This window comes from Strongylocentrotus purpuratus, unplaced genomic scaffold (genome assembly GCF_000002235.5).
Source record: "Strongylocentrotus purpuratus isolate Spur 01 unplaced genomic scaffold, Spur_5.0 spur5_scaffold_15, whole genome shotgun sequence".
NCBI lineage: Eukaryota > Metazoa > Echinodermata > Echinoidea > Camarodonta > Strongylocentrotidae > Strongylocentrotus > Strongylocentrotus purpuratus.
The window spans coordinates 18,351,616-18,377,519 of NW_022145600.1; the positions used below are offsets into that span (position 1 = coordinate 18,351,616).

The 25,904-nt window shown below is 36.3% G+C and overlaps 3 protein-coding genes across 5 annotated transcripts; 2 read left to right on the plus strand and 1 right to left on the minus strand.

The window, feature by feature from the left end:
- On the plus strand, positions 1-2,674 carry LOC585872 (60S ribosomal protein L26). Of its 2 annotated transcripts, none has more exons than XM_011664723.2 (4): positions 1-68; positions 1,482-1,653; positions 2,003-2,143; positions 2,363-2,674. In XM_011664723.2, exons 1-4 carry the CDS (start codon positions 13-15, stop codon positions 2,495-2,497), a joined length of 504 nt encoding a protein of 167 aa, XP_011663025.2. In that variant the 5' UTR covers positions 1-12; the 3' UTR covers positions 2,498-2,674. The 2 variants fall into 2 exon arrangements, with proteins under 2 accessions (XP_011663025.2, XP_790770.1); XM_785677.5 differs by having other exon boundaries at positions 21-73.
- A 2,726-nt stretch (positions 2,675-5,400) lies between these two features.
- LOC587519 (pyridine nucleotide-disulfide oxidoreductase domain-containing protein 2) lies at positions 5,401-19,264 on the minus strand. 2 transcript variants are annotated; one of them, XM_030985738.1, is made up of 14 exons: positions 19,158-19,264; positions 17,619-17,805; positions 16,736-16,829; positions 16,366-16,439; positions 15,465-15,620; positions 14,637-14,790; positions 14,299-14,360; positions 13,664-13,761; positions 12,998-13,139; positions 11,329-11,536; positions 10,361-10,517; positions 8,839-8,993; positions 7,774-7,880; positions 5,401-7,261 (listed from the first exon to the last, which is right to left on the minus strand). In XM_030985738.1, exons 2-14 carry the CDS (start codon positions 17,793-17,795, stop codon positions 7,076-7,078), a joined length of 1,770 nt encoding a protein of 589 aa, XP_030841598.1. In that variant the 5' UTR covers positions 17,796-17,805; positions 19,158-19,264; the 3' UTR covers positions 5,401-7,075. The 2 variants fall into 2 exon arrangements, with proteins under 2 accessions (XP_030841598.1, XP_030841597.1); XM_030985737.1 differs by having other exon boundaries at positions 17,619-17,809.
- Positions 19,265-19,601: 337 nt separating this feature from the next.
- Positions 19,602-25,679, plus strand: LOC753676 (V-type proton ATPase subunit e 2). The gene is made up of 4 exons (XM_001183018.4): positions 19,602-19,790; positions 21,202-21,249; positions 21,690-21,780; positions 23,675-25,679. The coding sequence occupies exons 1-4, from the start codon at positions 19,693-19,695 to the stop codon at positions 23,681-23,683; spliced, it is 246 nt and encodes an 81-aa protein (XP_001183018.2). The 5' UTR covers positions 19,602-19,692; the 3' UTR covers positions 23,684-25,679.
- Positions 25,680-25,904: the final 225 nt, after the last annotated feature.

A 25,904-nucleotide genomic window follows, 5' to 3' on the forward strand; every position in this document is an offset into this window, starting at 1 on the left:
TCTGTGACGTATATGACTGTGATGAGCGGTCGCAATCGTCCTCTTTTACGGTGGCCTGAAAACTCATTGTAAGGTGCGATGGAATCCCTTATGAAATCGATCTAAAAAATATCTATGCAATGATCATCCATTGGTTAAAAAGTGATATTTATATTAAAATACTTATAGCTAGGACTTAAATGGTGTTTCTAGTTGTATTTCGTATTGAAATACTGGAAATTGACCCTAATATTTGTTTGTTGTGGAGCCGCAACAATCGAATATGATACTGTCCCATATACGAATAATTGTGTTGGGTTTGGGTTCCCTTTAATTTTATCAGCGAATTCGTGCATGACGTACAAACCGATGGACAAATTCATAATTATGGTCAAAACTGTTGTTCGCTAACTGTTGTATAGTTACACTAACAGTGGATAGTCATTGCTATTTTGCGATTAGTCTAACTCAAAGTGCATTCCATAATCTGTTGCACATGCCACAACTGCAGAATTTAATTTGTGCTTGTGCCTTTTTTGAGAGAGAGACAGATTCGGGGATAGTGAGAAAGAAATGAAGTCGCACATTTGCGCACTTCATTTCATGAGCATGCCCTCAGTGGAAATGTTTCGGCCAGGCCATTTTGTGAATATTTGTGATCTAAATTTCACTATTTTGCACTGGCACTGGCACTGCCACATGCATGTGTGCGTTTTTTTGTCTTCTAATCTTGCGCACTTTTATCAGTAGGGGCGCTGGTCCGAGAATAAGGATCGTCTGCTTAAACGAGGAACGTCTTTGTAAACTTAGATAGATGTGCCGCTTAAATCAGGATCATCCAGTATAGCTTGGAAAAGCTGCTTCAGGGATTACCTCATCAAGTATCCACATTTTCTTGGACGATTGTTATTTCCGATTCGTGCGCTGGCGATGCTAAAAAACGGATTCTGCAATGAAATTCTTAATGCCTTTTACACTCTCTTTGTACAGAGGACTTTCACGTGATGAGCGATAAATCATCGGGAAGACGGACAGTCCATGAGAGTAGACGGTGAACTGGGGGTATTTTATTACGCGGAATCCGTTTTCGTATTGCCAGCGAGCGGATCAGAAACCCTACACCTGGCACTCTGCGAACGATCCTCATTTTTCTAGGAGTACAGGGAATAATTTTCCTGGTATCGCATCGCAATTTGCTATGCATTTTTGCATGACTGCTATACAAAATATCTTTTGTGTAGCAGTTTTCTTCCATAGAAATGTACAGAATTTCATTTGAAATATTTATCCATCGGCTGAAATTGCTAATCAAAAAATTTGAGGAAAATTATTCCCTGGAGTAGGACTCAATTTGTCCGTGTTCATGCGGACGATCCTCATTATATTTGTTTTTAGAGCACGAGTAGCTATTGATTGTTGCCATTACAAAGAAGACGAAACATCTATTGTGAATTTAGTCATGCAATAATCATTGTAACCGTTTGCCACTCTTTACCCCACAGCACCATGAAGCGCAATCCTTTAGTCTCATCCTCGAGGAGGAAGAACCGAAAGCGCCACTTCAATGCCCCTTCCCACGTGCGCAGAAAGCTGATGAGCTCACCCCTCTCCAAGGATCTGAGGCAGAAGTACAATGTCCGCAGCATCCCCATCCGCAAAGATGATGAAGTTCAGGTGAGTTTGATCATGAAGTGGATAATGAAAATAGGAATTTTCTGTGGCATTTTTTTCCCTCATTTTTTTCTCCATTTTTTATTTGTTTTATTAATCATTTATAACTGCATTTTTACAAACGATCATAGGAGAAATTACAGTTAGGGGGGAAAAGAAAAAACCCCAAAACAATGATTTATCATTGACTTGATGGAATGTAAATATAATATAAGGATAATTTGATTTAGTACAGTGGATTTAGTCATTTGTCCCTTTTGTAAGCTCTTACTGCCACATTTCTTGACAGATTTCTTTCAAATTCTCTTCCAGTGAATGACTGTCGTAACTATATCTCTTCCTGCTTATCTAGGTAACTCGTGGACACTACAAGGGCCAGCAGGTCGGAAAGGTTGTGCAGGTTTACAGGAAGAAGTTTGTTATCTACATTGAGAGGATCCAGAGAGAGAAGGCCAACGGTGCCCAGGTCTACGTTGGAATCCACCCCAGCAAGGTGAGACACAGTGTAGAGAGTTAAGTACCGGTTGTGGAGAAAAAAATGCTTGTTTATCTTTAACAATTAAAAAAAAAATGATGCCAGGTCTGATCACCAGTACTTTGTGTTTTAAAATCTAGTCAATGTACAATGGTGACTTGGCCAGAGTTAGCCTGAAACTGGATGGGGTACGTGCAGATTGTATTTCAATCCTGTATTATTTCTTGATGGTTTCAGGTTGTGATCACCAAGCTGAAGATGGACAAGGACCGTAAGCTCATCCTGGACCGCAAGGCCAAGTCCCGCCAACTGTCCTCCGACAAGGCCAAGGGCAAGCACACGGAAGAATCCGTTGCCATGGCTACAGAATAGATCCGCCTCAAGAACACAGACTCTTTCATTACCACCCATGGAGACATTTACAAACTCAGCCCTCAAGCAGACAGTTTCTTTCTGGATTGAATCTTGGTTCTATTGAGATCTTGATACACACAAACTTTTCAGTTGTTGTCTTTGTATACTAGACAATAAAGTACGGTCATCACCACACCAACAAAAGTGCTTCCATGTGTTATTTTTAACGAGTTTGTTTCTTGATGTGCAGGAAAATTGTTGTTAGTCTTACGAACCAGTGAATATAATCCCCATGCATGCAATTTTTTTTTCCACACTTGAAAGTATCGTTAGTAGTTCAAGAGCTCTTTAGCATTCTTTTAGTAGAAATGTAACGTAACGTTTATTTGACATTTCAGTTTGTGCCAAAATCTCAACAAAAAAAATAATAGAATTTATGGCTACTACTTATAAATAGAAATATAGAGTATTTGTTAGGCGCCAACTCCACATGACTAATATGTTTGAGGTGCAATGGAGAAGAAAAATTACAAGTACATGAAAATACACCCCCAAAATGAACAACAACAATGTGAAAGTAAATCTACTTAAAAGCCGCTTTGAAAAAATGCCTGTTCGTAAGATTAAACAATTTAAAGGTGAGATCACTTTCTGGAGAAGGAAGGCTTGACATTTGCTGATGCCTGGGGCAATCCAAATGAAACATTGTGCAGTTGGAATGGGTCTAAGGAAAAGATTTAGTTGCCTTTAAGTGGCGTTAGACACAGAGTTAAAGTGGAGATCTGAGAGAGCTTGCCTATCCTATGGAATGAAAGAGAAGTATGTTGCATACAGGTTAATTGCAGGTTATCCATGATTATCTGGAGACGTTTGCCAAGGGCCTTAATATTTAAAGCATGTCGCAGGGATTTGCACTGAAAATTTCAAAAACTTCAAAAATGGGCCAAAATGTAAAAAATTGTAATAGAAAACTTTCTTTAGAGTATGGTGGCAAAATATACATTAATAGCAAAATTATAATCATTTTTCTTTTCAAATTTGAATTTTGCAACTGGCAGTGTTTTCTTCATCCTACTTTTTTTATATACGAAATGAGGGCTTCAATTTTCACTTGGATAGAAAAACCATTGTCTTTTGATCTGAAATTTTATTTTACACATACTTTTCATAAATTCATCGAGCTGCTACAGATAAAGTTTGAGGGCTTGCAAATTCTTGATATGGGCTTAAAATGTTACACGGCGCAGATGTGATAGAATGATACCCATCTGTTATAACCCCATTCAGGGGTGATAGTGAGCACTAAAAAAAAAATAGGTTTTTTGTTTTCCCCTAACCACGCCCCCCTTGAGTAAAAAAAAAAGAAGAGGATTCGCGGAGAAAAAAATGGCATCTAACAACATTCCCCCCTTTCGAGTAAGAAAATTGGGGGAAAAATAGGACAAAATAGGGGAGAACCTGGAAAATCAGGATAAAATAAGGAAGGGAAAAAAAATCTGGATTTTTTTTTTTTTTTTTAATATCGGGAAAGAAAACAAAAATCGGGAAAAAATCAGGGAAAATAAAAAAAAAAATGGAAAACCGATTTAAATTGGGTTTTTATCAGGCCTGCCCATTACATGTATACATGATCATAATGGTCACATGACACTCGCTTCATTCTCCTTGACCTAAAAATTTGAGTGCATCCTCAAATAAAAGGACATCTTGCAAGAAAAAAGTCGATTGCATGATTTTTTAATTTCAGAATATTCTGTCACATGATTAATTTGTAATACTATACTGATGAGATTTAATTCTTTTATCGTTACAATTTGATGTAAAAAGATCACATGGCATTCATTTCAGGTTTAATAAGAATATTGATATATAAATGTATTTCAGATTATGATAATGATATATTTTGCACTGAAAACATACAAGTGCAAAATGATTTCCTGAACTTGCTGCATACCGGATAGTACATCAATAATATAAATCATTACCCTGAGCCGGATCGGATACAAACTCATTAAACCAAAATTAAAAAGATGGAATCTTGGAATGCAAGGAAATTAATGAATTGAGTTGTTAAAACAAACTTTTACACTTGGCAGTTACAAACTAGTGCATTTGTTAATATAATAAGATATTGTTCCAAATTAAATTGTATATCCTGCCCAAATTGCATTGTTGATGTAATGCACATCTTTTGATTGTAAAGCCCAATAATAGCATTCCCACATACATGTACATGTACATTTGCAAAACGGCAAAGAATCTTATTTTAATATTCAAAATTGAGAGAAAAAGCATTATAAGTGCATTATATGCAAAGAAACGTACCATCATCTGGTTTGAAAGACTTTTGTTCAGGCAGCTCGTCTTCATTTAAAAAAAGTTATTTTGGGGGAGATGTTTTCAAACAAACATGAAATGTGAAAATTCAAAATGTACTTAAAGATAAACTCCAGTACTGGTAAAAAAAAGAAAATTATTTCTCACAGAATCAAACGAAACTTACACTGAATGTTCAAGATTACAAATAAATGACATGTGCCAAACAATTTTGGAAGAAAATGTATACTGGCTGAGTAATGAGCATAGAAAGACAAGGAATCAAGGTAGTACCAACCCCGACACCATGCGTGTTGTCCCATACATAGCTTTCTGTGTATGTGCTTGTTACTTTACCAAGACTCGGTCAAATTTATTATGATTTTGATGACTCCAGAACCTTGCAGTGCACACCAATACTTACATGCTACATGATCAACTGTTTCTGATCCTTTCCACACCTTTTCTTTCACAATGCAATCGCATTACCAGTACTAAAGTTTATCTTTAAGTTCATGGTCGACAATCCAGAGCAAATTTCAGTGTCATAACCAAAATCAAGATTACATGGACATCTAAACCACACAAATTCACACAATTGCAGATGTATTTCCAGAATCTATTTTGATTCGGTGTATGAAAGCATTTGGGTAGGTAAACTTAATTGACAAAATTGAATGATATACGAGTCGCGTACTGACTTGTTTTTGAGTTCAAAATGTAGGAAAGTCAAACTATTAAAAGTAATAATCTAATCTTGCTCAAACTTAAACTGATCTGCTTCTCTTACGATTGTCAAGTTGAGTTAACAAATGAACATGATTTATATACCCGTAGTTAAAAAGTGCAGCAAGTCAAAACCTATTTAACCTAATACATGTACAGAGTCGGACAGTGTTACACTAATAGAGCACAAATCATCATCCTAGCTCTACCCAATAATTTTTTTAAAATGATCAAAAGTCATGACAAAATTGCGATGACATGATATCAAAGAAAAAAATTTGAGGTTGCAATAAATAAAACAAAAGTTGGCAACTCTGTGATGTATCATTCAAGGTCCTCTCCCATTTGCTCTACTAAAAAAATAAAAAATTTCTATAAACTTTAACCTTAGATACAATCACTGTGCATATATTCTTGAGACAACCCTTGTATAAACTTTCCCCCATTACTCTAAAAAAAAATAAAAAAAATAATGAAATTTGCAGTACAGAACGAATGGAAGAGGAACTATGAAAGATATGTCGCAGAGTTGCTAATTCATTGATTACAACGTCATACCCATACATTGGGTAAATTAGCAATGTGGCCTTGTCACACACATTAATTGGTAATTAGCAAAGTGATAATGGGAAAGGTAAAAGGCCTCAGAGCACACAATTGTACATGTGGGAATTCGCATGTGATTATAATGTATACACAGACTTGTAGCACTTGTAAAATTGATAACCCTTATTATGAGAAGACCTTGTATATTGAAGCACACACAGTCAACAAAATTTTGGTCATCATCCTTGCACAAATCTATATTTTTCATTTCAGAAAAGTGATAATACCTCAATGCAGCACACGTTTAACATATCGCTTGGATACTTAGGCAGGGATTACTGGTATACAGAATACTGCATTCCAGTTATTACGTTGATACATCACTCCTCATAATGGATGAAGAACATGATTATCAAAAATTCAAAAGTAGAAGACATTCTTACATTTGTAGAAATTCAAATACAGAAAAACATGGAATGTCAAATCCTACTGGAATAAGATCACTCGTTGTCTCACCTATCATATAAATTTATATTTACGCTGGTTAAAAAACATTGTCATGTAAAAGTTTAATATCAAATATCACTCTTGTTTACAAAAATATATATAAAAATATGTAATCTTGTATCATTTTTGACTAAATATATACAAGCAGTGTTTGCTCATGTACATTCAATTTACATTTACCAGGCTTAACAACAATTTCATTGACTAAAATTTTTAAAAAAAGCTAAAACCAATCAGAAAAATATACAAAAAAGATGGAATGTTGTGTTAATTTACATTTACCAGGTTTAAAAACTATTTCATAAACTAAAATTTCAAAGAAAATCTAAAACCAATTGTAACACGTCGACGAGTTTACAAAAATATACAAAAATGATGGAATGTAGTGAATAGGTGCTGACCATTAACCAAACAAAATTGTTGTTTCTAATTTGCAACTGATTGCAAACCTTTGCACCCGAGGGCCTCCGGTAATATAAAGGAGTGGTTTCCATGGAGACATTATAGCATGTCTGCCTTGACTACCATTGCAGCGTTCCTCCCGGGCGCGCCCATTACCCCTCCCCCTGGATGGGAGCCACTCCCGCAGAGGTAGAGGCCCTTGATGGGGGTCCGGTAGCTACCGCAGGACGGGAACGGTCGACTGAAGTACAGCTGGTCCAGAGACATGGCACCGTGGAAGATATTCTGTGGAAAGATAAAGAAAAAGGGTTAGGAATAGGAAAGATGAGGAAAGACGAATGAATACATTGATTTTCACTTCAAATTGGTGTGATACTTAGATTAAACTGATCCAATTAACCTTCCTTTTCATCAACAAGAACTAAACTAGATGCTGCTTGAAAGTATCGGCTTGCATGGTGATGTAGATATACAGTAGGCTTGCAGATGCACTCCTGACGACGGTTAGTCAACCTGTCTGAAACGTCGAGCGACTCCCGCTACCTATCCTCTACAAGCGCTATAAGCTAAGAAAGATAACCAACAGTCTTTTTCAAGACTACACCAACAGTCCTTTTCAGGACTACAAACCCTCAAGAAAGATTACCGAGAGTCCTTTTCAGGACTCCCTAATCCTCCCTCTCTCTCACATGTTGCATCCGCAAGCCTACTGTATAAGCACCAAACTATCCTATATTTCAAGGATCTAACCGATGAAACAGAACCTCAGCTTGGCAAACTATGAAGAAGGTACTTACCCCTCCTGTCAGCCCAAAGATTCTCTCCAGGTCGGGAGGGGTCAGGATGTCCCTTCCTACAACACTGTCCTTGAAACCAGGTGCATATGCTTCTATGCAATCAAATACTGCAAATTAAAGAAGGAAAGGAAATCATACAATATAGCATAACGTCCGATTCGAAAGAGAATAAAACACAAAACTGAAAATCTTGCACAGACATGAAGAAAGAGAAAAATTATGCATTTTTTACAGGGAAGATAATGCATTTGATAGTCAAGGATGTTTGATATAATTTTCTGATAGTTTAACCCTTTCATTGCAGTAGACACAAAATCTGGTCCGTTAGAGAAGGAACATGCAAATGTTGTTCACTTGAAAACCTTTTAAATGCCTAATTAATTATCATCATACCTGTCTATAGTTTGTTGGTCTCATTGTCTTTACATGTAGCTACCTCCATACTTGTACAAAAGTCTTGGCTACTTCTCTACTGGCAAATGTTTTGGGCGAGTTCACACAATCAAACAATAAATGTAGTCTTTATTGACAGGCGCTCTACATCTATGAACAGGGGTAAGCTACTTTTTTTTTAGTGAGGTGCAAAAGCTCCGGGGTAGAGCAGTGATCTCGTAACTGGGAGGTCCAGAGTTGGAAACCAATTCGATGCACTAGTGCCATTTGGTAAGGCATTAATCCTTATTAAGTCCCTCAGAGAAGTCTTAAAACGTTGGTCCCCTGGTTGCTTACTTTATACAAGTATACACATAATTTCTTAGCAGTCAGGTAAAACAAACAATCCAATCAACCTTCAACCATGTATTGTAGTGGTGGTTATTTTACCTGACTGCTAAGAAAGCATAAATGCTTGTTAGTAAGCAACCGGAGGACCGGCGGCTTAAGGCCCTCTCCAAGAGACCTGGTTATGAGGATTAATGCCTTACCAAAGGGCACTAGCGCATCGCCTTGGTTTCGATCCCTGGTCACCGGATTACGAGACTACTGCTCTACCGACTGAGCTATCGCGCCTCTTGTTGATTGGATTGGATAAGAAATATAAGACATATTACAGAGGACACAACCTACCTCTGTCGCAGTACATGTCTTTGGTTTCTTCGTCCCACTGCCTTCCACCACTGAGCTCGTAGGGGGTGTACTGGGTGAAGAGAGAGATCACATGACATCCCTCAGGTGCTAGCGTGGGGTCCAGGGAAGACGGGATGCACATCTCTATCATGGGTCTATGGGTGTGAAGGACAGGATGCAACATTTTTAAACTTAACCTAGCCATCCTAGTGCTGCATATCAATATTTGCGTTGGTACGGTGAGGTGGAGAACAAAATTAAATCGGCCAGATTCTGGACTAGCCAGTATGTAGCAATGATTATGGACAAGTTACAACCTGGGTAGTCATTCGTTTACAGTGAGCCTCCCGATTTTCTCGCAATCATCATTTATTTTAAGTAAACATAGCTTTGCACTTGTAATTTTTGTATGAAATCTCATTATTTGATAGATTATCGCATCAGATTCTGCGTGCGTGCGTATCATGAATTGTATGACTAGCGCGTGACGTATAGGTTCCTATTGAGCCAATCAAATGCAGCGGTAGGATGGCTAGGTTAGCTTTAAAAAAGACGCGAACAGGGGGGAAGTAAACGTGGTGATGACTTGGTGAATGGCACATTCAAACTGACATCACATGTTGCAATGTACGTTCATTAGCCAAATTTTTTACTTCACATTGTAAAGAAGTAGCAAATTGGAATTGGAATTGATCACCATCCCTCAAAAGGAAAATTAAGCCTTCATGAACCTGATTGGGTAAAAGCAGAAAACAAGCTCATCAATATTTCAAAAGCATCTGGGCCCCATCTTATAAACAGTTGCGATTAACAGTAACTATTTGTGATTGATATCAATCGCAACTATGATCATAAAAGATAGAAGACTGCAAACTTGCAATTGATTGGAGGACTTGCGATCAACTCGGATCAATAACAGCTTTTTATCAGATGGGACCCTGGTGGTTTATTTCTTCATCTCCTCATTGGATGAAGGGTTCATTCATTAATTCCTTTTTTTTCTTGGCTAGGCTTGATGGGTCATTAATCTAAATGGCACTTCATGTTCCAGAGGATTGTTCATTTTCACCACACAACTGACTTAAAGATAAACTTTAGTACTGGTAATGCGATTGCATTGTGAAAGAAAAGGAGTGGAAAGGATCAGAAACAGTTGATCATGTAGCATGTAAGTATCGGGGTGCACTGCAAGGTTCTGGAGTCATCAAAATCATAATAAATTTGACCAAGTCTTGGTAAAGTAACAAGCACTCACATAGAAAGCTATATATGGGACAACACACATGGTGTCGGGGCTAGTACTACCTTGATTTCCTTGTCTTTCTATGCTCATTACTCAGCCAGTATACATTTTCTTCCAAAATTGTTTGGCACATGTCATTTATTTGTAATCTTGAACATTCAGTGTAAGTTTCGTTTGATTCTGTGAGAATTTTTTGTTGTTGTTACCAGTACTGGAGTTTATCTTTAACTTTATTTCTCTGCACAATGACTATCATAAGTGTGAAAGGGGATGACTTACAATTCAGGGATTTCCCCAAGCATTGCACTGTCGTAAGCCTTGTTCAAGAGATCGGTCCTTTCACAGTTCAGATGGATAGTTCCAAAGTGGTTCGGGCCTGGTGTGTTGTCGCTCTTGTTTGGCATGGCAGTAAAATTAGGAAGTCTGTTCACTGCAACTGTTGAAGTAGCAAAGGTATAATAATGTAATATAATTACAATCTGGATCTATCATAGCACTGGGTAACACAGCCTTTGAGCAGAGGAATTGCCATCAGATTCATACAAGGACACAATGTTAGCACATACAATCTCTTCTTCTTTTTCTTTCCTCTACAAAATGTCAAAGTTGGGGTTGCGGCCTATGCGGCGCTGTGGCCTTATCGTCGGCAAATACGGTAAGCTACCTATCAAAATGAACCGGCATAATATGGTATCAATCTTGTTTCCCATTTAAATTAATCCAATGTAATCTTCCGCCAAATTTCCCATTCAAGTAGTTGAAAGTAATAAATTTTTATTACACTTCATGTTTTCCTCAAACTATCTCTGAAGTATTTCTCAGATTCTGTTTCTCTATATAGCAAACAATGCCTAATCGGTGACCGTTGGTCCCCCATGGTCCCCTTTTTCTTATGTTAATTGAGAGCTGATTTGACGATTGAGATAACCACTTGTCAGTGACCATGCAGGGAGGTCTAATCCCTCCTGGCCAAACTAGTGCAGATAGGCTTTAAAGCAACATGTCATTAGGATTGTGGCGTTGTGGTGTGCGCCTGTAATCCAGCTAAAAATGGAAGTTACAAACTGATTCAGCCAAAGACGCAGACTCGAAAGTGAGTCACATCTTTTGGATGTTAACGTTAAAGGTCGATCCCCAGACGTAAATAATCATATCTGATTGATACACGTCTGTAAAAACCCAATTACACACAAACTTATTTGACTTTCCCTTTAAAAGTCCATCTTTGGGAGAGTTTTAGCACTAACCATTAATCTTAGTAACAGGCGACTTGAAGTCAAAGGATGACACCTCTTGAACAAACTCCTCGGGTAGGATGCCAGAAGGTATCAAGTCCAGAAACGTAATTTTTGGCGTGGCGTTAGATAGGACCATCTTGCTCTTGATCTCCGTCCCGTCTTCTAAGACCACCCCGCAGGCTTGGTTGTCACCGGAGACTAGCACTGAACTAACAGGCTTGAAATATGAACGAATTAAAGAATATTACAAGGAATATATAATACTTAGAGGTATTCTATGGTATCAATTTTATGTTAATAGGTTATTAAGAATAAAGGCCCTACTCTTTACTACCATGGCTCCTAAATGTCCTTGGCTCACTATTGTTTGCTTCCTATCATTAATTATTGTTCATACAAATCAACCAGACCACTAAGTCTCATGTGAAAAGAAACAAACAAACACATCTTCAAAGTATGGAAAAAACAAAACAACAACAACAACATAGGGATGTGCATGGCAAAACCTCTCAATCATCAACTATTACACAACACAAAGTAATTTTTGGAAAAGTGTTAAAGTGACTCGGTAAAATTGCCTCAAATTCAGAAAGTTCTGATAGTTCATGCTGCAATCATATTTATAAACCTTTAGGTCAGTCAGGTATCCCATGACTTTTACAAGATTATCAAGATATTTATGATTGGAAATCAAAATTTCATTTTTTTGTTTTTTTTTAACAGTTTTTATAACACTACAGTCTACCGTATTTGCCGGCGTAAAGGCCGCACCCCCGCATAGGCCGCACCCCCGATTTTCACATTTAAAAAAAAAAAAAAAAAAAAAAAAAAAAAAAAAAAAAAAAAAAAAAAATTGTTTTTTTTGTTTTGTTGTTGTTGTTTTGCTGCCGAAAACCCATGCGTGGAAGGACCTTCATTTAACATCGAGGTGCAGTTAAAGGCGCTGATTTGTGCTTGTAAACTTGTCACAAATAATAGTAACAATGTCGTTTTTAGAAGAATGTGTAAGATCATTAATGTGAATTAAAAACAATAAAGTACCTATGGTACCAGTGGTGTACCTTGCGGTACACCATTTGTTATAGAAACAAATTTGAGGAACTATTATTATAAACTACATATTGAGGTCTATTAGAAAGATTACTTTCAAACCAAGATGACAGTCAAATTTTAGTGTTGTTGTAGTTTCCGAGTGGTGAGTCAACACACTGATTACTGAGCTGGGAGACATTGCCAGGCATAGCGCCATAAATCGAAACTAAAAAAAAAAAAAAAAAAAAAAAAAAAAAAAAAATTACTCTTTCGCCGCATAAGCCGCACCCCGACTTTTTGATATTTTCTCTTCCAAAAATACTGCGGCCTATACGCCGGCAAATACGGTATTAGGGAAAATGAGTATGGTAAAATTGGTCACTCAAAGATTTTTACTTTTTTGAAGCGCAATTTTTGTTTGGGCTACATTATTACACCATATCACAGACACTGATAACACGTATAACATGCATCTCAGATTTAACAGTGTTAAACAATGCATTTAAGCTTAATTCAAACAAACTTTTTAACGGATATTTGTCAGTTAGTATAAAAGGGAAATATATAACACAATCTTAAAAGTAAAACATAGCTTCACAGTATTTCATGCCATATGATGATCATATCCTGAGTATTGAATAATTACCTTTTCAGTTAAGATGGTAGCCCCATGTGATCTAGCTGAACTGGCAATACATCCGGACACTGCCCCCATGCCCCCTTCGGCATACCCCCAAGCTCCTTTTACTCCTTCAATCTCTCCCATAACGTGGTGTAATAACACATACCTGGAAAGGGAAAAAATTAAGATGAAAAATTGTAAAAAATTGTGAAAAATTGTGAAAAAAGATGATGAGAAATGATGAATGATAAAGGGGCGGCGAGAAATGCAATTTTAGAGATCTCCTCAACATTTTCAGTATTACACATGATCCAGCGATAAATACCCTGTGGTCAATGTTTCACACTTGATGAATTCCTAACTTTTCTATTAAGCGCTATATAAATCCAGATTATCATTATCATCATTCAAATTCAAATTCAAATTCAAATTCAAATTCAAAGTTTATTCAACACTCTTCATAAAAACACTTAAAACATACAGAACAGAGTTATACAAAAACAAGAAAGTGATAACAATAAAATGGCAATTTATAAGAGCATTTGGGATAGGCAGAAAGGAGGGATTCCATATATAAAAGCCTACCCCTAAAACACACATACAGGAAAACAAGAACAAACAAGAACATAAGATTTTATCTATTAGTCAACAACCTTTTGTCCCTCAGCAGACAGGATAAAGCTTTCTTACCCACTTCCTGGAGTGTCAGGGGTCAAGAATGCACCAATCACAGAGTCAGTAGCTAGTGTAGCCTTCAATGGTTCAGATTCAAACCAGCTATCGAGGATCTATATCGAAAAAACAAAAACAATTTGTACCATTTACCACAACTTAACTTACTGCATCATTTAAAACTGCCTTCTTTGTATTGTCTCCAACAACACTGTTAGGAGATCAGAACTTTGTTTCTTGTCAAAAAAAACATTATTTTGTAACTTTTTACTACAAATGACTTATTTGTTATGTTTTCTGAGTAACTTCATGTAGCTCTTTCAAAATATTCTTCATGCTTTCAGTATGGCATGGATGTACATTTTTCATTACATTGGTTTGACGTGTGTATTAAATTGTTTGTGGATGGCTTAGTGAAAATAAAGTGAAAAGAATGTTTTAAGTTGCAAGTCCTTTCACACTATTCAAGAAAATGAACTTATTTTCATGTCTTGTGAGAAACAGTAAATAATAGTTCCTCGACCATCACTTGGCAATGTTGGTAAATTGGAAATATCACATATTTACTACTTTATAATCATCATCTCTAGACAAAAGACAAAAGAAATGCACAGTATAGAGATATTCTGAATGTGATACAAAATACACTGTACCTTATTCATTGGAGCCGTGAGCAGTTTGTAGAACTCAGGAATATCTTGACCAAGTGCTTTCCCTATATAGAGAATATGATATAATGGAAAGGAAAATGAACAAACACAGGTACAAAGACATGATAAAATTAATAAACACATCTTTTCCTGATGACAATAAAAACCTATTCAACTACTACAATAAAATGTGGTGATGGTCCTCGATGAACATTTCCCTTGAAATATCCTCTTAGCAGTAATTGTCTCAAGTGTAATATTCCAAAGGGTGGGTTACTCTTGAATTACAACAAAATCAATAAACTAATTAAAGTTAAGAAAAAAATATCTTGGAGATCTACCTGACTTGGCCATGGACTTGACGATATCCACCATCTGCATCTTCTGTTTCAAAGATGAACGGCTGCCTGGTTTCAGATCTAGAGGAGGGTTGTCCAGTAGGGGACCTATGGCTCCAGCTATTCTCATCAGATACTCGTCAAATTCATGGTAGGCCTGGAGATGTATATATGAAACACGGAGGAGAAAATGGAGACGGTGAGGTGTGAGCTAGCTGGCATTGTGCCCGTGGTCGGCTCTCTGTCTTTGTCACTATTACAGTCAAACCTGTCTACAGCGACCGCCCAAGGGAAACACAAAAAGTGGTCTTTGTAGACAGGTTCCTTTAGTACACGTTTCAATGAGAAACCATTTTCAAGGGAAACAAAAAATGTGCTTGTTGTAGACAGGTGGTCTTTGTAGACAGGTGGTCACTATCAAAGAAAGTTTGCCTGTACTTGAATGTCAAGAGTCCTTGTTTGGAACAGAAAAATGTCTTAAGGATGATGGTTGGTCACTATAGATATGTATAAAATTAAGGAATATCAAAAGAAGCAAGAGTTGGATAAAACAAACTTAATCTATCTTGCAATAGGCAAATTAATAAAGTTAGTAGTACAATTTACTGAACTAGCTTGTCATGTAGTAATTAGAGGAAAGTGATTATGATATCTCTCCACATTCTTTGTTTTGTGTGTGCTTCTGTAAAATGCTCTGCTACATTTTTTTCTGTTTCTTCATTTGTTGTTGTTGTTCTTGTCATTGTTGTGATTATCATTTAACCTTCAAATTAAGCAAATCTTTGCAGAAGCAAAACAAACTTTAAATTTTAAAGGGCAACTTCCTACTACCTCTGCATCTTTCTTGGAGAACTGTGCAATCTGCTGCTTGGTGAACTCCTCGTCTTTGCTCATGAGAAGAGATCTAGGTCTTCCGTTAGGACCAGGTTCTTCTAAGAGAGGGGTGAATGCATGATCACTCCTCAAATGCACCTTCAGACCGTGCTTCTACAAGAATCAAGAAAATATTCAAGCAAAAAAGAAGAGGATGGATACGAAATGTCAAACTATATCATTCTAATTCTCAGCATGAACACCTCATTGAGTACCCAAGCTGTGACATCACAAAAATGTATTTTTAGAATTTCTCAATTTTTTCTACATTTTCCAAAAAAGATTTCCTATAGGAACTCAGTGTTATTTACTCTGGCTCATAAACATTAGGAGCCAGAGCAAATAACACTGAGTTCCTATAGGACATCTATTTATTCAGATGGTCATATCTCGGCCAATACTTGACATATTCACTTGGTTTTTGACATTTGGACATTATTTTTGATGCTCTTTCAGAAAATGGAGAAAAAATGGAGAAATCCTAAAAATAGATTTTTGATGACATCACACTTCACCACTCTATAATCATATCAATTCGAAATTCGACTCAGGGCTCTTGCTTGGCTGTTTTGGGTTGTCATTTGGTGGTCATTTACAGTCAACCATTCTGTAAATGAAACACATGGTATCTGAATGATATATGAGAGGACACCAGGACAGAAGTTTAAAGAAGTTTAAAGGGGTCATAACCTCCAACAACTGCTAATATCAAGCTCTTACCATGGTTTAATACGTACCAAGATTGAGGTAAATCTGCATTGTTAAGTAGATACCTGAGCTACAAGTAGATATGCCACAAAGAAGACGGAGGCATCAGAAATGCGTTCCATGATTTGCTCTGGCAAAGATAAAAATTTACCTTTAATTCCAGGTCTTTGACAATGATAGGTCTCAACAAACTGAGCACATAAGAGCATCTTGAAAACTTGTAACCTATAAATTCAAACAAAAAGGAGAGAACATTGGATCAGACCACTGAATTCAAATGAAACTTCAAACCCAAATTATTGAAAAAATAACAATTTAAAGGAGTACAACCCAACTATCTAACCTCAAATTTTTAAGTACCCGTAGTAATCTTCCATTAAATTGCAGACACTACCTCAAGAGGGCAGTACACAAAAGTTAATTGACAACCTCACCTATCAATACAAATATTGGACCAAATTAGAAAAGAAATTATAACACATGGTGAATGATGAGCTGATTAATCGTTGTAAAAAACTTACCTGGAACAATTTCTTCTGTGACTGCGGCACCACCAATAAGATGCCTCCTTTCTAGTACTAGAGTGTTCAACCCAGCCTTCTGTAGATAGGCAGACTGTTTGAAGTGAAATAATAAATATCAGATAGCTCTTAGTAACTTGATGCCATCAGTCATTTCAATTGCATAGGTTCAAATCCCACCGCTGCCATCATTTTCTGAGAAGAGATTCAGATTATGCATGCATGGACTTCATCCAGTCACATTTACATTGGTTCATGTATATCTGATCGTCTTTTGTGTCGGAATTCAAAAATATTTCAAAATGCAATAGCCTACAAGCAGTAAAAAAAAAAAAAATGGGGAAAAAGGGGAAAAAACAACACTAACAACACCCAACAACTTTCACAGCATGGAGCAATTTTTATTTTTGGAACAGCACAACATTTTAATTTTTTTAAACCTATAAGTTACAGCAATCCTCATACAAGCAGTTTAAATGAAATACCCATTATCTGCAATTGGCAATACATACAAAGACATATTTCTTGTATCGACATCTTAAAAAATTTAAACTACATGTAGGGCTAGATATTCATATTAATTTTGTATACCGGTATAACTTCGGATAGGAAGAATTAGTGACAAATCTTCTCATTTTTGGTGTAACCAATATGAAAAGAAATTGAAAGAATGTGTTTGGACACAATTTTCTCTCTAAGAAAGATGCTTTTCATTTCTTTAATTCACCATGAATTAATAAAATAAATAGGGTAGGCCTATATACCGGTACATTATTCCTAGGCAAACAAAAAACAAAAAAATGCATGAATTTCCATTCCATTTTCTGTTCCTGTTCATCCCTTTTTGATCATCCTATTTTGATAATGAATTTGAAAAACTTACAGCAACAAGGCCATTATGTCCTGCCCCAACGATGATGGCATCATATTCCTTGTTTAATGCACTGCTGTCGTTCTGCCTTCTTGCAGATGAGGAACTCAGGTGTCTAAAGAGGTGACCCATACATTGTTTGACCTTTTGACCTCTCTGGATCTGATGCCTAACAGGGCGGCTTAACATGGTTAAATCTCTTTCTGGAACAGAGGGGGGAAAAAAGAAAAGAAGCATTGTGAAAGAGCAACGATCATTCAACAATCAAGCATAACAGATTACTTCAAATCATTGGGTCATTGCATCTGGTTGGACCGTCGGGTGGACGCGTTACACAGCCTCTTGTGAAAAGAAAGCAGAAGATTACGCTGCCTTTTGTAGATTTGCCTAAGTTTTCCCAGAATGTCGGGTAAATTGGACCAGATGAATTGTGGATGAACGGGGTTTATTTTGCAAACATTGACCCCCACATTTTGTGGTAAAAGGAGCATGTTTTCACAAATGTCAGGTAACGCGACTACCTGACCCGATGCCATGACCTGATAATTTGAAGTAATCCAAGCTTATAAAATAAGAAACAGGAAATGGAAAGATTGCATTTAATAAATAAATACATACACTGTACTGTACAGGTAACACATTAAAAATGGGGGTGGGGGGGGGGGGATTGGAATCTGTCTGCTTAAATGTCTGGTAGGAGGAGTTTTCAACTTTTGTTGTTGCTGATGGTGTTGGTGAGATCTAACCCCTCGCCAAACTTTGTTCGAGGGGAGGGGGGGGGGGGGAGAGCGTGTTGAGTAAAAAAGAAAAGAAAAGAAAAAGATTTTTGATTTTATTTTCAGTGCTCACTACCCCCCCCCCCCCACCCCCCCTCCCCCCTCCCCTTGAGCCAAAAATAAAAAAATTGCAATTTACGATACGCCGCGCTGGTTCGTCTGAAGAAAAAAATCTCCCTCCAACTCCAAACTTGCACAGCCCTGCATCGATCATTACCGCAATATCCTGAGCTGACTGATGGATCCTGTCAAGTACCGACGTAGAAGTAGAAGTAGAAGTACTGGAAGTGGAAGCTAGAATGCTCAGACAGCAGTCAAGCTTCAAGTCCAGGTCTATATCCTAGCCCGAATTTTCTGTCTCTTTCGTTTGTTAGCCTCTGATTTTGGGTAGGGTCGGCTCTCTCTTTAGTTTAGAGGAGCCGACCCTACCCAAATCAGAGGCTAACGTACAAACGAAAATTTGGGTTAGGTCTATATCCGTATCTTCTTGCCTCTGCTCTAGTCTTGGTCTATCTTCTTGTTCTCATTCTCTTCTTAAACATTTTCATATATACAAGTCTCATATAACATCTCTCCTTAGTCAAGTCGTACTCAGCTCAGTCAGGTATAGACCTAAGCTAAGGCCTAGTTCATCAAACTCAAAGTTCAAAAACAAAAACAGAGTCAACAGACAACAGCAACAACAACAACAAAAAGAGGCCCTACTCCTAGATTCTAAATAATTTGTATGCAGTTACCTGTAAAATGAATTTATTTTGAAAATCGATCAACTTACATTAGACAATTATCGGATAGACAAGACAAGAGCACTGGATGGCCTGAAACTTCAGCTCAGCTCATAAAGCTAGGACCTGGCTGTAGATCTGTGTTGTTACAGCATATTGTCAATAAATGCTAGCCTGTAATCTAGTACACTTTTATTATTGTTTTTTCAGAAAGAAAAACAAATTGTATTTAAACAAATATTTCACTGATTATTTTTATAAATATGATTATTAATAAAATTTCACGGGAATATATATATCTTTACATGTTTGGATAGTACAAGGCAGTTGATAACGACATAATAAAATAGTGGGATGATAGACAGCCATCTAAAATAAGACTAATCCTCATGACCTAATCACATGAGTAGCAATCTCTACATACATGTACGTACGTACGTACGGACAGTAGAGCTAGCTATACGCTATACGAGTGCAACACGTACAGCTAGCTAGTTAGCTAGATTGGCTGATTCTACAGAAGAAGGAGGTCGACAGCTGAGAGACGAGAAAAGAGTGTCGTTATTTGTTCACAAAAGACTGAAGATGGCATCCGCTTGGATTACTGTAGTTGTTCTCACCGGTTTCTGGGGTGTCATAGGCATCATAGTGCCATGGTTTATTCCGAAAGGACCAAATAGAGGGTGAGACTTTGGCTTTTCAATCTTGAAATATTATCAACAATGTATGTCTTGATCGTGATGAAGCTGAAGCTGTGCATGACCAATGCAATGGCAATGAGAGTGCAGTGTAATTAATACATTCATGCAGGCTGATCTGATGCAGCCAGTTTGGGCATAATTTTATTTTCTAGCCCGTTGAACGTTCTCATTTATTGTATTTCAAATTGTCTTTCGTCATGCCACATTCAATTAAAGTTTTCTTGAATAGACTTACACACTTTAATAAATAAATTAATCTGAAGATTCCGAACAACATTGTTGCAACGTTGGGTGAGTTGTGTGTGTCGCGCCGTTGTGTGTGATGTCGCGCCGTTGTGTAGTCAGTACTCGGTATAGGGGCGCTGGTCTGAGAATGAGGATCGGCCGCATAAAACGCGGAAATCCTTGTATACATGGAAAAAATGCGTCCTAAAAAATAAGGATCATCTGCGAAAATGTTCACAGACGTTTTTTTTTTCTTCGCTATCTGGCAATGCGAAAAATGGATTCCGCGTAATAAAAATACCCCCAGTTCACCATCTACTTTTATGGGTTGGCCGTCTTCCCAAGGATTTATCGCTCAAAACGTGAAAGTCTCTACAAAGTTTATGTAAAACGCATCAAGAAAATCATTGCGGAATCCGTTATCTGCATCGCCAACGCGTGGATCGGAAACCAGAATCGGAAGCAAAAATGCAGACAATCCTTATTTTTGCTGACGCGTATGTCCGCTTTTACGATTCCCCGTATGTGCGGACGATCCTTATTCTCGGACCAACGCCCCTACTGGTAGTCGACTTAACTTAGGATTAGGAAGTACTTGGGCCTTAGCTTTACTTTAGGGCTACCGGTAGGTGATATTGAACATAAAATACGATATCACCTAGCCTTAATTGGCACCTATACCCCTGCATGAAGACGGAGGTAAACAAAATCTAAAATGCAATCCTAGTCGCCCCTTCCCAAGTTCCCGCACCAGATGAACATTGCACACTGGCTTGGCTAGTCTGCAGTTCTCTAGAATCTAGATCTAGTGGACTCTTCTTTCTTCTCATACAAAGCACTTTCAAATTTAAGAAATAAATTCTAAAGCTAGGTAGACAGATAGCCACAGGCTACTTCAAGGTTCTTCTTGAAATTTGTTTGCGATGATCCTAATTGAGACTTGATTTCTCAATCTCAATTCACCAATTTTTCTTTGAATAATACTTATGATCTTTATGCATGAAGACAATACATTTTATGCATAACATGATAAGGATAATATTTTTCAAAGTCAAATAAAATCATTACTTGACAGGCAAAAACTTATAAAACAATTTTTTGTGTACGTAGCATACCTTAAAATGTTAATTTTTCATGTCTTTTTATATTTTGTATTTTTCAACTATAGGATTATCCAGACCATGCTTGTAATGACTGCAGTTTGCTGTTATATGTTGTAAGTATATTCTGCTTGATTTTATACAACTGTTGGATGAAAAAGTCTTTGATGAGACCTTTTTTTTCATATTTAATTAAGGTCGGCTCCTAAAAATTTAAAGCAAATTTCTTGCCCCAGTTTTTAGTTTCTATTTTTACATATATAATTTATCAAAATTTAGGATACTTAATCTATTATCCACTGGGAAAATGAAGCAATAGGATCATTCAAAAATTAAATGTATGCAGGGAGATTATAAAGAATATAAGTATGTCACAAATAGATGGATGTTTCTGGGTGTTTTGTTTCATGTTTTTGTTGTGGGAGGGGGTGGGGATTGTTAATGAAGAAGGGGGTGTGGGGATTGTCTACATGTAGATAGGAGTGATAATCTGTGATCTATATTTTTTCTGACCTATAATTCTAAGAATGTCTTCCAATAATTATTTCCTTTTCAGATGGTTATGTACATTCCTGATGCAGTTAAATCCTCTGATTGGACCCGAGTTAGAAACAAAGGTTATAAGAGCTATCAAAATGGAATGGGAGGTAAGTTGACACATATTTGCAATAATTTTTAATTAGGCCTTTTTATTTTTTTTTCTTCTTTTTTCCCTCCCTTTTTGAGCTGATATTTCTCAGTTTTTAATGCTTTAATATTTTTTTTCTCTAAAAAACTAACAACAAAAAAACTTGGTTAAAAAGCTAACCGTAGATTTCAAGATTTTTGGGTCGGTCGCAAAGGGCAATGCAACATCTTTTTTTTTTAGGCCTTAATGTTCTTTTATGATTGCAAATTTTCTTGAGGGAAAACAACAATTTCTGATATGTTTAGTAAAGAGCAAGTGGGAAGAAAAGTAGAGTATTTTTTGGTAAGTAATGCTACCAGTACCATGATTTGTTTTCTTTTACAAATATTGTTGTCTGTAGCCCTCACTTTAAACATCGACAGGCTCATCGTTATTTCAATTTCATTCCATGAACCTCATCAATAACACAGTAAACCAATGTGTAGTATCATTAAGTGTACTTTGATCGTGACTGGAATCTGTCGGCTGATGACAGTAAACCAAACTACAGAGTAGAGTAACTTCCTGCCTGCATCGCATTCAGGATCACTTCCTGAAATGAACATTGTACATCTGAGTGCACCAAATGATTAAGCTAACCATTTTATTATGTTAAAGGTAATACAAAGTTTTGGTATGGGGTCATGAATTTTGTTCAAATTAACATATTGGAAGCATATGCAATTCTACAATATTCAGTGATCGTTGTCGCAGTTGAAATCGAGTCTAAAGTTATGAAATTGTAAATAATAAACTTGTAAATAATAAACTCTTTATGTTGTAAAGCTCCCTCTCTAGGTCAAGATATTAATTAAGCTATAAAACAATGTTTCTTGACTAAAATCGACCGATTAACTACTCTTGTTTGGAAATTATATCACAACTACATTTTCTGAGATTTTCATGGTCGCAGCTACCATTGTATGGCCGTAGGCGCTATTTGAAATTTACCAAAATTTACCAGGAGCACCGGTAAATTTGTATATTAAAATTTTCTCGAAAGCAGAAGTATTTTAGGGGCTATTTTTTTTAGTGTTTATAATACATTCACAGGGGCATCCAAATATATCAAAATTGTGAAGAATCACTATCCACCCAATTTTCAAAATTTCCCAAAACTTTGTATTATTATTCATGATGATGATTGAGTAAATTAAATTTATCTCCCCATATCTAGAAATGTGGTCATGTATCATGTAGAATGTGTTATAATTTGCAGAACTATAATGTGGATGTAATATTCAGTAGCCAATATTTGTCTACCGGACCATGATTAAGTAATTGATTGAATATTGCAATGAAGCTGATTTCATAGTCCAGTAAGATTTTGTCAGTCAGTCAGTCATGTACAATTGTACATGTACATGTACACGAGTGTATCTGAGTTTGTTGTAAAGCTACATGAAGAATCAACTTTCTTACATCCTTGCCATGTATAAAGAAAAGAGGGAAACATTGAGAGAGAATATTTTTAATAATTAGAGATAGATTTTATTAAGAAAGGAAAGGATGAATAAATCTTCGCTAAAAGCCAGGTAATTGTGTAGCACTTAGTAATGCTATCCCTCAGCCCTTTTGCCTGTGTCTGCAGTGAAATATGACCTCGTTAGTCATTGTATTTACATGATGATCATAGATTACAGTATATTTGTGTGTACAAATTGTAGGGTTTTGCATCTTGCTGGTGTATGTTAAAAAATCTTTCTATATGGATTTTATGAAGTCCATGAAAGTTGAAAGCTGTAAGGGACGGTGATTTAAAGAGATTATAGACTTAGTGCTTATAACATTGCCATTGAGATTTCTATATTTTGTATGATTGTGTACTATATTTCCAATAAAATATGTATTGGTATTTATTCTTTTCTTTACAGGGGCAATAATAAGAGCATCTTTTGATATTACGTCACCACATTAATCTGCCATCTTGGTCTGGATTAGGACTATGGATGGACCCTCCCTTCCACCATTATCAGAATCAGATTATCATCACTTCATTGGGGTTTATAGACTATCGGGATCATTAGGGTGATGTTTGCCCATGGTACATTCAAAGCATTCATGTCATCCAGTCAGATAATGCTTCAAATTTATATACATGGAGTCATGGACAGTGCCCAGTATTGGTGAAATATTATGACTTCTTAATTTTCAGCTTATGAATTATATTACGGTTGTACACATGTTACGTTTTGAGAATATCTTTTATGACATGACACCCTAATATTCTGAAAAGTTTTTATCATATATTTGGTCTTATCTGTTTTTGTTTCCAAAAAAAAGAAGAAAAGAATATATCCGCATGTATATAGCTGAAGAACACAGCATCTACATCTAGTTTAATACTCTTTGATGTAATTTACTACTAGGCCCATCTTCAGCATCTCAAATTTTGAAGATTCTAATTGATGTAGTACTCTTTAACATTGGGGGGGGGGGGGGGGGGCGTGGGGGTCGTTACATTCTAGTCAGGAAACTGTAGTTGATGATAATGAAAGCAATAGAAAATAGAATTTACTTTACAATTATTCAGTCATATGTGATTGCATACAGTCAACAAATTATTGTGCAATTTTTTTACTGTTGACATGCTAGAAAATTAACTCCTTATTATAATGTCAAATTTCGTTATCATTATTCATTATATTGAGCAAAAAGAAATATTTCGACTATGGTTTAGGGAAATCACAAGTTCAAATAACTCTCGTTAAACTTTTGTCTTGTTTTACTCTCAAATCTAGTGTTTTGAGTGTAAAGACAGAGAAAGCATTTTGTTAAAATTTACAAGTTTAGATATTGGTGCATGTTATTTGACAAGGTGTAAACTTTAGTACTACCGAGTACATGTGATTGTGAATGTTACTTTTGAGAAAAAAAGAATGAATATTTCCATGTGTTGTGATCTAATGATACAAGAACTTTACTCATGAATATGTAAGACCCGTAGTTTGAATTAGCATTGTTTTTAGAAGGTCATGTGTAACAGGTGAAATGAACAAGTTTTTACATTTATCTGAAGACCTACATGTAATTGCCAATATGGAATGTGGAAACACATACATGTACCGGTACATGTGGCTTATTGAAAGAGATAATTGTGACATGCGCAGACATATTGGGTACACATGTGCAGTCATATATGTGGGTTTAGCAGTCATGAAGCTCCAAATCTAGTTGCCTCCCATGTACTCATTCTATAGGAGGGTAAATCTGTATTATGAGCTTCACGAAATGACTGACCAATTCGGGAGCAACTTCCACTGTCACAACTATTTCTAATCATCAAGCTACGTGTATGTGGAAACCTGCACATTCAGCAGACAGTAAGGTAGAAGGGTGTCAGTTATTTGTTTTGTGTTTAAGCATGTAGTGTTTTCTACATGTACATGTGTAAGTTTATCAGTGATTTGATGGTTTTATTACAAATAGGGTTTAAATTTTAGATGTACATGTACGGGATTAATATAGAAGAGATACATGTAAGATGTGATTAGGGACTTGGGAATAAAATCATTTTTGGGGAAGGATTTATGTTTTCAGATTTGGTATTATTCATACAATGAATTTCACTGATCAGAGATATCTTGATTTCATATTGTACTGCATTGTAAATGACCTCTGTGAACAACTTTGAAAACTTGATAGCACTGTGAAATAAACTGGGATGTTCAGTGCCAGTTTGTTTTTTAAATAAAAACTAAAACATTCATGCACATTCAAGTTATTTAAAGATCTAATGAATCTGATGCATATCTTGATGTTTTTTTTTTCTCTCTTCTTTTTCATTAAGTTACATATAATATATGATTTGATTTGTATCATTCCATTTCATGTACTGTTAATATTATATGTCAATAAATATATATATATTACAAATTATTATTTTTTGTCACAAGAGTTTTTTAATTGCATTGTCCTGATTGACATGAATTGATTACTAGTTGGATTACAAAATACTGATTTGCTGCTTGTGCATTTCTTTGATATCTATTCATTTTTTGTACCGTTATGTCCTTTTTAAGTTTTTATGGAATATGCCAACTAGATACTGTGGATTACCTTGGTCTCTTACTCTCTTCAACACTCGTGGATCACTCATGGTAT